The 12,296-nt window shown below is 37.5% G+C and overlaps 2 protein-coding genes across 3 annotated transcripts; one reads left to right on the top strand and one right to left on the bottom strand.

Annotated features, from left to right (window-relative positions):
- Positions 1 to 1,750: 1,750 nt before the first annotated feature.
- LOC115425937 (purpurin-like) lies at positions 1,751 to 3,630 on the top strand. The gene is made up of 6 exons (XM_030143825.1): positions 1,751 to 1,887; positions 2,055 to 2,169; positions 2,344 to 2,480; positions 2,590 to 2,702; positions 2,788 to 3,000; positions 3,264 to 3,630. The coding sequence occupies exons 2-6, from the start codon at positions 2,056 to 2,058 to the stop codon at positions 3,272 to 3,274; spliced, it is 588 nt and encodes a 195-aa protein (XP_029999685.1). The 5' UTR covers positions 1,751 to 1,887; position 2,055; the 3' UTR covers positions 3,275 to 3,630.
- idua (alpha-L-iduronidase) lies at positions 3,365 to 12,095 on the bottom strand. Of its 2 annotated transcripts, XM_030143816.1 has the most exons (14): positions 11,924 to 12,095; positions 10,866 to 11,006; positions 10,602 to 10,684; positions 10,291 to 10,398; positions 9,980 to 10,075; positions 9,627 to 9,829; positions 9,346 to 9,525; positions 7,538 to 7,754; positions 7,205 to 7,414; positions 7,004 to 7,125; positions 5,340 to 5,465; positions 5,007 to 5,083; positions 4,084 to 4,184; positions 3,365 to 3,998 (listed from the first exon to the last, which is right to left on the bottom strand). In XM_030143816.1, exons 1-14 carry the CDS (start codon positions 12,070 to 12,072, stop codon positions 3,895 to 3,897), a joined length of 1,917 nt encoding a protein of 638 aa, XP_029999676.1. In that variant the 5' UTR covers positions 12,073 to 12,095; the 3' UTR covers positions 3,365 to 3,894. The 2 variants fall into 2 exon arrangements, 1 of the variants encoding a protein (XP_029999676.1); XR_003936290.1 differs by lacking the exon at positions 5,007 to 5,083.
- Between the last annotated feature and the right edge of the window lie 201 nt (positions 12,096 to 12,296).

Below are 12,296 nucleotides of genomic sequence, written 5' to 3' on the forward strand. Positions count from 1 at the left end.
TAAAATTCAAGCATTTTCAAGGGTTTTGAGCACCTGTACAAACCCTGGTATGAATTAGATAGTGCTCTCCGCCACCAAAACACCAAATACAGACATCTTTTGTTATAATAGCGTTAATTCTGTCAGTAGAGACTTGTAGAATCAATGCCAAGAATCAATGAACATTTCTGGCTCCATGTGTTGGAAAAACGTCTTACTGAGAAACTTTACTCGGCAAACTTCCGGAACATAGATTAAGCCTAGTCCAGGACTAAAAGAAATATTAAATAAACATCTCTATTGAAAAAAAAATTCAGTCTTGGACCAGGTTTAGTCCATGTCTGAGAAGCAGCATCTTTATGTTGTATTTTTTTCTTTCATTAGTCACCTGTCTATGTATATATAGAACAACAACAATAGCACTGACGTCCAAAAATACAGCTGACTTACTGGCATGCCACTTGGCTTTATTTAGTGCTCATCTCCAGTAGTTTACAAAAATACCTTCTGAGGGTGACTGAGGGGAACTTGTTATGAGCGGAAAAGGGATGAATGGGATTACACTGAGCTGCTTACATTTTTTTCAGCAAATAAAAACTATACTCTATATAATAAAAATAAACTAACTCACATATAATTAAAAACACTTTGATACGATAGAGAAGTGTTGTAATGTGAGATAAAAATGTATGGCGTAAAGACTGTGAAAATATCTGGTTTCGAAAGTTAGGTTTAAAGTACCAGGGAATCATCATTTTTTCAGACTTTTCTGCTTGTTATTGTGGCGTTTACTTCCAGTCACACACATCAGCTGTTTCTTATGACACGCTTGGCCTGGGATTAGAGTTTGTGGCTCTGGAAGCATTTACGGAACATCATGACAGTAGTTACTTAACTGAGTGAGCGACAGCAGATGGGAACACCTGACATGACATAACACGACAGAAGTTCACTCCCAAATGCTATGATAACAGACTACATCCTTATTTTTGTCATATCTTTCTGTTAGTGTTGTTTGACAAGGAAGAGAGTATTTTCTTCATTTAATACATTTACATGTAGTCGAAATAAATTATGGTAACTATTATTCTGTGAGTGCATTAAGCGAAAAATAGAATGCATTCTTTAATATCTAAAATAACTTAATACCTACATGACAAAAGGAGTAATTTGTGCAACATTTTGTGATATTTTCTAAAATAAACAATTGTGATAATACGAATATTAACTGATCATGAAAATAACCATTAGTTGCTGCCCTATCCTTATGTATTTTTGAGCAAGTATCTTACTTTTCTTGCAATTATTGGGAAGTCAAGGTATAAATTAGTAAATATCTTCTAAAAAATAAAAGAAATTGTAGGTTTTTTTGGGGGGGTAGATTTACTGCTCTAATATAAGGGATCATTTTATATAAATATGGTGTAAAGTAAGTGGTTGGATCTGCATATAAAGCTCCAATGTTAAATAAAACTGCATTTCAGTGACACTTTCCAACCAATCTACCAAATTAACTCATTTTACAGGTTGATATTTTTATGTGACCCCTGTGCCTTCGATACATATTTACCCATGTAAACACCTCTGCTGTGGGCGTGTAACTCAAGGCTCAGGCCACCTTTTTACCCCGGAGCGTCTGCTATTATACATCCCATTATGTAGCTCTGCAAACAATTACATAAAGCCTATACACTGCTGAATGCGAGGGTTCATCAGCTTACAGCGGGGATTTCGTTAACTGGATTAGCGCTAGATTTAAACTCTGCATTTAGGTCCAAGAAGTGAAAATAATCAGTGAGCCAATCTGTGCGTCAGGTATAAAAAGGCTCACACCCTGTCTCCTCTCCATCTCAGACACTGCGACGACTCTGCTCTAAAACTTTCTAAAGCTTCATACTACTTCCTCAGGTAAGATGCGCTGCTTCGTGGAGGCTTCATGAACTTTTGCAACAGAAATCTGGACTCGAAAGGACTTTATCCTGTCATAAACACACCTTTTAAATGTGAAATCTTTTCTTTTAAATGGACCTAAGTAGTAAGTGAGTGAATTAACAGACGCTTGGGTTTGTCTTTAGGATGGACTTCCAAATGTTTGCCCTGGTGATGCTGTTCCTGGCCTGTGTGGAACAAAGCTTGGCCACCTGTGTGGTGGACAGCTTCACAGTCAAGGAGGACTTTGACCCCCAGAGAGTGAGTAAAAATATAACAGAAAGGATTTTGTATTTAGAAAGCCAGCAGTGAATACATTACTATGGCAATAACAGTAAATAAGTACAAATCTTCCCATATTTATGCTTATAGAGTCTGATGAAATGCCTTTAACTTGAATGCCAATATTAATTTTTGGGGCTTGTTTTCTTGCAGTATGCAGGAAAGTGGTACGCTCTGCAGAAGAAGGATCCCGAGGGTTTGTTCCTGCAGGACAACATTTCCGCTGAATATACTGTTGGAGATGATGGTGCCATGGTTGCCTCCTCCAGGGGCAGAGTCACACTCTTTGGGTGAGCACTTGTGGAAATTATCTGTTTAGCTTAAGTCTAGTTGTCATGTGCCTAATCCTGTATCAGCTTCCTTTCCTCTACTGACATTTTTCTTATGTTTTGCATCCAGATTCTGGGTTGTGTGCGCTGACATGGCTGCTCAGTACTCCGTTCCTGACCCTTCCACCCCCGGCAAGATGTTCATGAACTACCAGGGCCTGGCCAGCTACCTGTCCAGTGGCGGTAAGCATCTGGTGTGATACATTCACATGCACACGCCTTTGTCTAACAACAAAAACAAATCTAACTTTGCTCTCTGCTTCTCCAGGTGACAACTACTGGGTCATTGACACAGATTATGACAACTATGCCATCACCTATGCCTGCCGCACCCTGAAGGATGATGGAAGCTGCGATGACGGCTACTCCCTGGTCTTCTCCCGCAACCCCCGTGGCCTCCCCCCTGCCATCCAGAGAGTGGTCCGCCAGAAGCAGGAGGAAATCTGCATGGGTGGACAGTTCCAGCCTGTGCTGCAGTCCGGTACGTACCCAGTCTTTCACATTCTCACATACATACTGGGCATGTTTCTTTGCAAAGCTTTAATTTTTTAGAACATACCAGGTAGAATCACTTCAAATCCTCCCCGTTTTCTCTTATTGTGTAGACTTTTGTTGATAAAAAGCACTTCTTACAGCAGTGTTTTATCTGAAACTTAAGTGTTTAGCCTTTATATGCAGAGTTAATCATTACGAGAGTGTTATATCTGAAATGTTTGACACCTCTCATTCTTTCTTTCCCTACAGGTGCTTGCTAAATCTGTCAAGCTGGAGTTTGATACACTGCATTGATCATCCCGCCCAGCATGTGCATGAAGCTCCTCTCAAAGACACAAATAGCACAATAATCCTGTTATGTTCAAGTTTATTATTTGCTGTGTCTCAGAGAAGGGCGAGAGAATTATCGAATAAATCCAATTCAACTTCCCGTGGAAAAATAAGTAACCCTGCCAAAATGCAAATATATTCCCCAAAGCCTAAACTAATGAAACCTGTTACTGTGGGTGAGAATGAAGATACAACCAACTGTACTGTATTGTCATTCTGATGGGTAACATCTGCACTGTTAAGAGATACTACTGTGATATTGGTGACAATAAATTTTGTAAAGAAACTTGCTGTTGTCTTTGTCATTGTTCAGATGACTGTGTGATCTTACAAATACTGAATGATAACTTTTTAATAAAACAAAATATAAAACTTTTAAAACAGAAGATTAAGTCGTTAACTGAGGGTAAATTACAGAATGAGGTGCTGATCATTAATCCAATCCAAACTAATATATTCAGGCCACTCCTAAAAATATATACTTACATTATTATTATTTACACTGTACAATTCAACAAGGAAATATCAATGCTAAAAGCCTGGTCTTGTGTTAACTGTGCTCCTCCGAATACCTCCCAGTCAGTGAATATGGTCCAGGTCTTCCCCAATAGTCCACAGCTCGAACTCTGTAAAGCCCAGTGACTTCCTGATCAACTGCAAAACAGACGCAACAATAAACCTGAGGTCAAAATATGTTCCATAGAAAATTCAGTGACTTATTGTATTTTAGGATTCTTACCAGGAGAGTAAACAAATGAAGTAAAAATAATGTCTTGGACATTGATTCTCCTGAATTTCTTGAGGTCTGTAGAGAATTCAACTTCAAATGTCTTGATGCATCTGCAAATACAAAGTAATGCATAAAATCATACTATGATAACAACAATGAATGATATTTCTGTCATGATCATGCAACATTTATTTACAGCACAGTGTTATCAAGACTTAATAGCCTATGATGTGGCACATAAATAGATCAGCACTGTTTTAAAAAAAAGTCTGTATGTACCTTTACTGCTTTAAAACCTCCTTCTGCAGAAAACAACACATAGAGAAACAAGTGGTGCCAGACACAACAAACCCTGCCCCTCACATGTACTGTGGTGTATTTTGGCATGGATCCAGCTGATGTCAGCATATCTATGTATGTGCTGATATCAGCATATCAATTGCCTCTATATATGTGCCAAGTTTGAAGTAAATTGAAACAAAATTGATGTTTTTATAGACATTTGAAAATACGAACATTATAAGTAAATGGGAGAAGAAAAAAGATTTTAAAAATTCATAAAAAATTGGATTTTTGACTTTTCTCAAAAATGTAACCACATCTATTCTGGGTCACTGGCAATCTATAATCCCAATTTGGTATGAATTCAACCACTAGTTTTGCTGCTACAGACATGTGAAATTTTGACCATTACTAGTAAATGGGGAAAAAAAAAGATTTGAAAAATTGTTTAAAAATGTGACCTTTGACCTACTTTTCCCAAAATGTAACCACATCTAGTCTGGGTTACTGGCAATCTATAAACCCAATTTGGTATGAATTCAACCCATAGTTTTGTTGCCAGAGTGTTAACAAACAAACAAACAAACAAACGATACCCCTTGCCTCCCCTTCGGGGGGCGAGGTAACAAACTACGACGCTGTGGACCTACTTGGAATCAACACAGTGGTCAGACCAGATAACCAGGACTTGAGATTTGGTGATTCTGATGAAGCGTAAACCATTTACCTATTAAAAGGGTAAACACAGATATATTTATTAAATAAATATGACAACTGTAGCAGTATACTAATGTTTTCAAGAAGATTGAGTCCACACATACATTTCTTCAAAACTACATGTTGTTCTAGCCCTAAAAACAGGCTCTCATTTAATTATTAACAATACAAACATTAGCTCAACCATAAAACAGCAGATATGGATAAAAAGTAACCGTTTAGAAGATGGTCGTTTTAACCTGATGTTTCTTTATGGTCATACAAACCTGGTCTGGAACAGCTTTGGGCTGGGCACAAACATGGATGAGGAGGACGGATGGGACGGATAATTTGGCCTTAAGAGTCAAAGTGTCTCCTGCAGGAACAGGCCAGGGTCCACCAACATGAGGGTCCTGCAATAAAGAAATACTAGACTATTAAAGCAGGTGAAAGCAAATATAATCACCATTTTTTAACCCATAAAGACCCAAACATCCAACGGCAACCAAAATTATTCACTGATATAAAATGTTTAATGTTGTTGATCCACTAATCCTATCAATAGATGTAAATAATTGATGTAAAATGCAGTTTGTCATCATTTCATGGTCATCAAATATGACCCATTTGGACATTCAGAGGCTCCATAGTGAAAGTGGAAACACCGTCATCTTCGACATCAATTCTCCAGTAAAACCCGTGGAGTTGGATCAATGACAGTGGATGGACACACTTATCTTATGTTCAGTTAACAATATATTTTACAGAAAAAAATAATCTTTTTCTTCAGTTTTATCTGTTTTGAATATAATAACCCTCAACTTTAATCTGAGCTTTAATGAACATCTGCATTATCAGTACATTAAATATAGGAAAATACCCAATTTTCACTTAAAAATGCAAAATACAGAATACAATATTAGAGTAAATGGTGATAAATCACTTAATAAAGTTCAAAAATAGAGAAAAATTCATTTGGGAATTGCCACAAAAGCAGCACTGGGTCTTTATGAGTAATATCAGGGTGACAGTGTAATTCATTTTGATTTATTTATTGGTTTATTTGACAGGGACAGAGCACATTAGTCAATATTACTTTATGTGTAAGTGTTAGTCACCCTAAAGAAAAAATACAGAACAAGTGGAAAAAGTAAGTGGAGTTTACTCATACCCCTGAATGGGCCCCTCCTGCTCATTAACTTTGAGTGTTAACGTTCAATCTTTTTAAAAAACTTTTTAAAAATTTGTAAAAAAAAAAACAAAAAACAAAAAAAAAGCAAAAATTGAGAGAAATGGCACATGTAAAGAACGTGTCAAAATTGAAAAGAATCAAGTGAATAGTGTCTGAGAAATTGGTTGGACAAAAATTTCAGTTGGACGGATGGATGGAATTCCTGGTATATCTATACACCTTATAATTACTTCATAATTATGTAATTCAACTTACAATTATGTTGATCCTTTATAATCATGTATTAGCAATAAAAAAAATACTGATGTCCATAAAAATATTATTTAAAATACCCTCTATGCTACATTGTGTACTATTTATATATACACTATCTAAAAGTTTCAGAAGTACAAAAAAAAACAAAGAAAGAAAGAAATGCTACTATAAACACTATAAGATATGTACACAGACATATGAAGACAGACTGCAACAGCGAGATACGGAAAACAAAGTACAACAAAGTTTTTGTGCTGACAGAGGTGAATATTGATAAACCAATTCTTTAAATGTGCTTAAAATAGACTAAGTAATCCATAAAATAAGAATATACTAAGAATCCATTCTCTAATAGTAGTTGGGATATAGTTTCATTCTAATGCAGGGGCACTTTAACAGAGAATGCATTTTTTTTTCTTTTTTTTTTTTTTCTTAAAGGCACAATACATCTGCTTGTGCAATAATACATGCATTTTAAAGACAGCGGTGACATGTATGTACTACCTGCACACTCCGAAGCTGTCTGAACTGTTCAGGTGTGGGGTAATCAGGGCTGCCCATGCTTTGCCATAGTCGATATGGGTTGGTGGAGTTATTGTCCATATAATATGTGACATACACAAGACCTGAAAGAGACAGATGACACTGGTGTGAAATCAAAATGACACTAAACCAACTGAAATACTCCTGGATTACACAACTGACCATTTACTTCAGGCAATCCTCTCAGTGAGACAGTGACATCATCAGTATTTGTGGAGGTCTTGTTGTCATCACTGTTGTAGACCAGCACCACTGCCTGCCAGCTGTCTGAGGTACCAGGTATGAAAGGCTTGTGGCTGCTGGCGAGAACTCCCACGGTGCTATTGGTGGTTCCTGCTGAGTTCATAACCTGAGCCAGGACCTGGGTCTCTCCTCAAGGTAGAAAAAGCATACGGCAGAGGAAACATTACAATACTAACACACAGCATCTTCATGGCCTGTAAAAGGGACTATATGAGAATGGAATGATGATGTGATCTATGAAGAAACTGTTACCTAGAAAAGCCAACAGGCCCATGACAATGAGAACGGGTTTCCTGATCAGCTGTACATGAGGCGGTTGGGTGTTGTTGACCTGGAAGCGAGCGGTCAGTGTGCGCTGGGTGAACTGGTGTGGATGGTAGCTGAGGAAAGCGTTATCATTGCTCAGCAGGGTGTAGTTGATGGTGCTGTTCGGGTCTGCCAATAGCAAGTCCTGGTGCTGGTTGATGACCTGAGAACGACAGAGGACGAGCTATGGTTTATTTAACAGGTAGGTGCATAGATTACCAAATACATAACACTTCATCGAAGCAGAGGGGCAGATGCAAATAATCATGAAATGTTTGAATATGATAACACTGGGTTACAAAAAAATGTTTTTTGCAAGTTGTCGAGGTTTTTTCAACTGAATTAGGACCATTTTGCACCGCTAAATCCAAAAATGACATCTGTTTTTCTCAATCAGGTCATGTGTTTTTGCTAATTTGATTTTGAAAAATTTGATCTTCTCACAAAAAATTGATTACATTTTTGTGACTTTATCAGTTGATTTTTTTATACAGTTCTCACCCAAAATAGGTTTTACGAGAAAAAAAATAATTTGATCACTTGATTCCTGTTAGGTACAATGGTGTATTCACCGCACATGTAGCAGAATACGTCAGGCTTATTTTTGCAAGATCTTCTAGTCGAAGCCATTTCATTTACCTGTAATATTAAAAGAAAACATTAATCATAAATTGGCAAAAGTAAAATCTTCAGAACTCTTTTATTGCAAGAAATATGAAAGAATTTTGTATCATATGATGTGAAAATGCCCATAAATGTAAGCAAAAATGTTAAAAAGCCAATATGTAGCATAGTTCAGAAAGTTGACCTGATTGAGCAAAATTAATGTGATTTTTGCATTCAGCACACCAACATTATCCTAAATCAGCTCAAAAAACTTAAACAATAAATTTGTTGTTGACCAGTGTAATACTCTCCAATGTCCTTTTTCTGTTTCCTGTTTCTGTATATAGTTCAGGACTAGTGAGAGTTCTGGTTCAGAGCTGGTTCAACTTATGAACCCTCTATAACTCAGTTTACTTTTCTCCTGGCTAGTAAGGCACCATAACAAATTTCAAGCAAAACAACATTTGCAGATGACATCGTCTCTCTACCCGTGTTGCTCCTGGATTGGTGAGCCGACATTAGCATCCAAACATGACTGATGCTATGTGTTTCCATGTTTCTGTTAAGCAGGTACAAGCTCTGTTGTTTGTTTTAACTAGTCTTGTTGGTCACGATAAACCCTCATGCAGCCTTTAACAAAAAGTTGTAAACCAAAAACTAGACTTTACCTAAGGCAAGGCAAGTTTATTTGTATAGTAGATTTCAGTAAAAAGGCAATTCAAGGTGCTTCACACAGGACATTGAAATACGACGACAGGGAAAAAGAAACACATTTAAAACATTATAAAAGAAAAAACATGTAAAAGATGATTAAAAACAGCAAGTAAGAAAACAACACATAAAATCCAAAAATATAAAAGCACACACATATTAAAGTAAGAGTTGCAGTGTCGAGTTTCGAAAGAGAATATAAAATTTAAAAAGTCAAAAGCCTTTTAGTCAAAGGCAGCAGTGAACAGGTGAGTCTTTAACCTTGACTTAAAAGAACTCAGACTCTCAGCAGACCTGATATTTTCTGGTAGTTTGTTCCAGATATACGGAGCATAGAAACTGAATGCTGATTCTCCATGTTTAGTTCTGACTTTTGTAACACAGAGCAGACCTGCACCTATATAATCTTTTTTTTTTTGTCTCTCTCTGAACCTCACCTTGACCACCATGGCAGCGTAGGTCACATCAGCCCTCCACTCCTGCGGCCTGGACCAACCCACCAGTGGGTCAGCCTCATCGTTGTAAACAGGGAGGCTGCGGAACAAGGGGAAACGTTTGTGGATCTCTGCCATTGTCTGGATCTCCTGCTGGAGGATGGGAAAAGAGTACCCTCCTCCCTAAATGACAACAACATAAAGAAGTTTCTCATCATTAACCGTCTATAAAAAATAATCACATCAACTTTTTATGTGAACTCAGAATCTAAAGAAAATCTTACCTTTTTGTGCAGGGCGATGTAGTCGATTCGGACCCCCTTTTCTCCAGTGAAGTAGTTGATGCCATTGTAGCAGTGCTGAAGCATGGCCCAGCAGTATGGAGAATGAGGAGGGGAATGACAGGAGTCTCCTGGACCCCCAAACCTGAGGCGATGGCTGGCAGCACGCAGACCCTCCGAACAGGCATCATAGTAGTTCAGAAAACCTGAAGCGTTACATGAGACTGTCTGAACTACTACACCAATGCGTTTTTCAGGATTATCAATAAAACACTCAGAATGTTGAACACTTTTAAATGACACACTCTGCTCAAAAACTCCAGACATTTACAACATAAAGGCTAACTTACGCTTACCTTGAATTGACACTGTGACGTTATCAAAATCATGATTGTTGGGCTCATTCCATGTTTCAAAGTTCCATTGAGAAACACTTCCTAAACCATATCTATCTGCAATTCAGAAATAATATAGACAGGACTGGAATTAGGTTGAAAGTGGACAACATGAATTCTGAACAACATGAATGAAAACACACAGAAAGTCAAACAAGAGACACGATTTCTCTTTCCAAAATTGCCTTTTTGGTATTGTTTCAACTTCTGACCTGTAACCTAATCAGCTAAATCATCTGACCAAAGTTTTTTATCATCCAAAGGTTACTCACCAATGTAGCGCTTGGCTATGAGATAAACTAGGTTCCTCCACTTGATCACCTGTGATTTATCCTCAAAGTCAGTGAAGTAGTTGGACACACTCCCCATCAACTCGAAACCTGACAACCACAAGTGCAGGAATAGTGACATTTTAGGTAAGTAGAATGACTGGTAGTGAGCACAGACACTTAGAAGGAGCTATGAAAAGATGCCTGATGTGGATTTGTGAAAAGATTTAGACTGAAATCAGGTGAAAACATGAAGACTGGTGTAATACTTTTAAGGATTAATACAGCACAACATGGAAGTCAGAAATATATACCTGGTCGGAGTCCATTAATCCACAGTAGATCTATCAGCTGGTCCAGTTTAGTGAAGTTATATTGAGGTTCTCCGCCAATGTCTCTACAACAAACAGACCCAGACAGTTGAATTATCTCAAAGTAAACACATAAAATTAGCTACAAAAACAACACAAAAACAAACCAAAACAAAAAACAATCAGAAACCTGAGTATATTATTTCCAGGATAACTAACCTTGGTTCATACCATTTCCCTCCTGTGATGCTCATTCTGTTCACTTACTGTGCAGTGACCAGCTCCAGTATCCAGTGGATCCTGACTTGTTGAATCCCTCCATGGGGGACAGAGCCCACATAGGCCAGGTTGAGCTGCTGGTCCGTGCTCAGGTCAAACTGGTCAGCCTCGGTGTGAGGGAGAGGAGGGCTGAACGTAAATAAAGAATCTGCTCTCAGACACTGTTATTTGGCAGCAAGAGACAATATTATGGATGTACAGTAAGCATTTGGCAAGAGCCATGATTTGACAGAGTGGCCCAACTATATTTTGCTGTGTTCTCAAAAAATATAAATCAGACGTTTAGGTTTGACACTGTCAAGGCCCTTATATAGATAATTTTAACCAGCTGTAGGTCTGAATCATCTTTGTACTTCTTCAAGGATTGCAGGTGAATATAAAGGTTGATTTTATGTTGGAATATGGTTATCAAAGTGAGTTAGGTTAGATTGCATTTTGCAACTATAAAGTAAAAAGTCACTGTTAGAAATATAGACGGTTGCACAGAAAGACACGGTCTAGGAAGGTGAAATATCTATAAAAGTGAATTTAAGATATTTGAAGGTCCTGAAGACACCCTGCATAATGCAAGTATTCACCGAAGAAAACGTACATTTTGAATAAATATTATTTTAGTTCAAGATATCACTGAACTCCTTGTGTAAAATCACGCAGACTCTAATATGTTTCTACGTAAAGATAAACATAGAATGTGCTTTATATTCAAATGTTTATTTGTTTGTATCAGACATATAAATAGTTACAGTCCATAGAGTATAATAAACATTAAAATAATAATCATAAAAAGGGGTATAAATGTAAAAACGACACGCATGCACACACCCTGTCTTCAATAACAAGTATAAAGATGCTGGTGCCAGTATTTAACAAATGTAGAATCAGCATAAAAGTCAGAGTTAACAATTGTAAAAATCACAACATTTCTAGAGTGACTTAAACGCAGTATAAAATTCAAATAAATAAATGAACTCTCAACTTCCTGACACAATTCACACCCACTGTTTACAGTCAAACAATGTTTTTTTTGCAAAAACGTTTGTTCTTACCAGAAGCCGGTGCTTCTCCAGAAATGTTTCAGCTCTCCAACTGGTCTGCCCACATCCACTGTGATCACATATGAAGTGTCCAAAGTGTCGCAAAGGTGCAACAATAATGCACACACATAAGAAGTTTTCCACCCCATGACTCTACGCATCAGGACCTACATATAAACCTGCAAAATGTCAACACAAAACATCCAGGCTACACACAACAGGTGCACACACTGTCAGTGGAAAGTATAGCCTCCAACATTTTGGGAACAAAATCTTATAAAGACACTAAAACACGAAGTAAAACGTTTGTACTAAAACCGCGTCCTGCAGTAAGTCAGCTGAGTATCGTGACGTCACAAATGAGCGACAATGTTGTAGTCTTCTA

This window comes from Sphaeramia orbicularis, chromosome 9 (assembly GCF_902148855.1).
Source record: "Sphaeramia orbicularis chromosome 9, fSphaOr1.1, whole genome shotgun sequence".
NCBI classification, from domain to species: Eukaryota; Metazoa; Chordata; class Actinopteri; order Kurtiformes; family Apogonidae; genus Sphaeramia; species Sphaeramia orbicularis.

Excerpts from the sequence above, each read along its gene's own strand:
- LOC115425937 (XM_030143825.1), top strand. The coding sequence starts at position 2,056 with ATGGACTTCCAAATGTTTGCCCTGGTGATGCTGTTCCTGGCCTGTGTG. Across the intron at positions 2,170-2,343 it reads AGGACTTTGACCCCCAGAGA|TATGCAGGAAAGTGGTACGC; the intron begins GTGAGTAAAAAT and ends GTTTTCTTGCAG. Across the intron at positions 2,481-2,589 it reads GGCAGAGTCACACTCTTTGG|ATTCTGGGTTGTGTGCGCTG; the intron begins GTGAGCACTTGT and ends TTTTGCATCCAG.
- idua (XM_030143816.1), bottom strand. The coding sequence starts at position 12,072 with ATGCGTAGAGTCATGGGGTGGAAAACTTCTTATGTGTGTGCATTATTG. Across the intron at positions 7,126-7,204 it reads AGGATTGCCTGAAGTAAATG|GTCTTGTGTATGTCACATAT; the intron begins GTCAGTTGTGTA and ends TGTCTCTTTCAG. Across the intron at positions 5,466-7,003 it reads GACAGCTTCGGAGTGTGCAG|GACCCTCATGTTGGTGGACC; the intron begins GTAGTACATACA and ends TCTTTATTGCAG.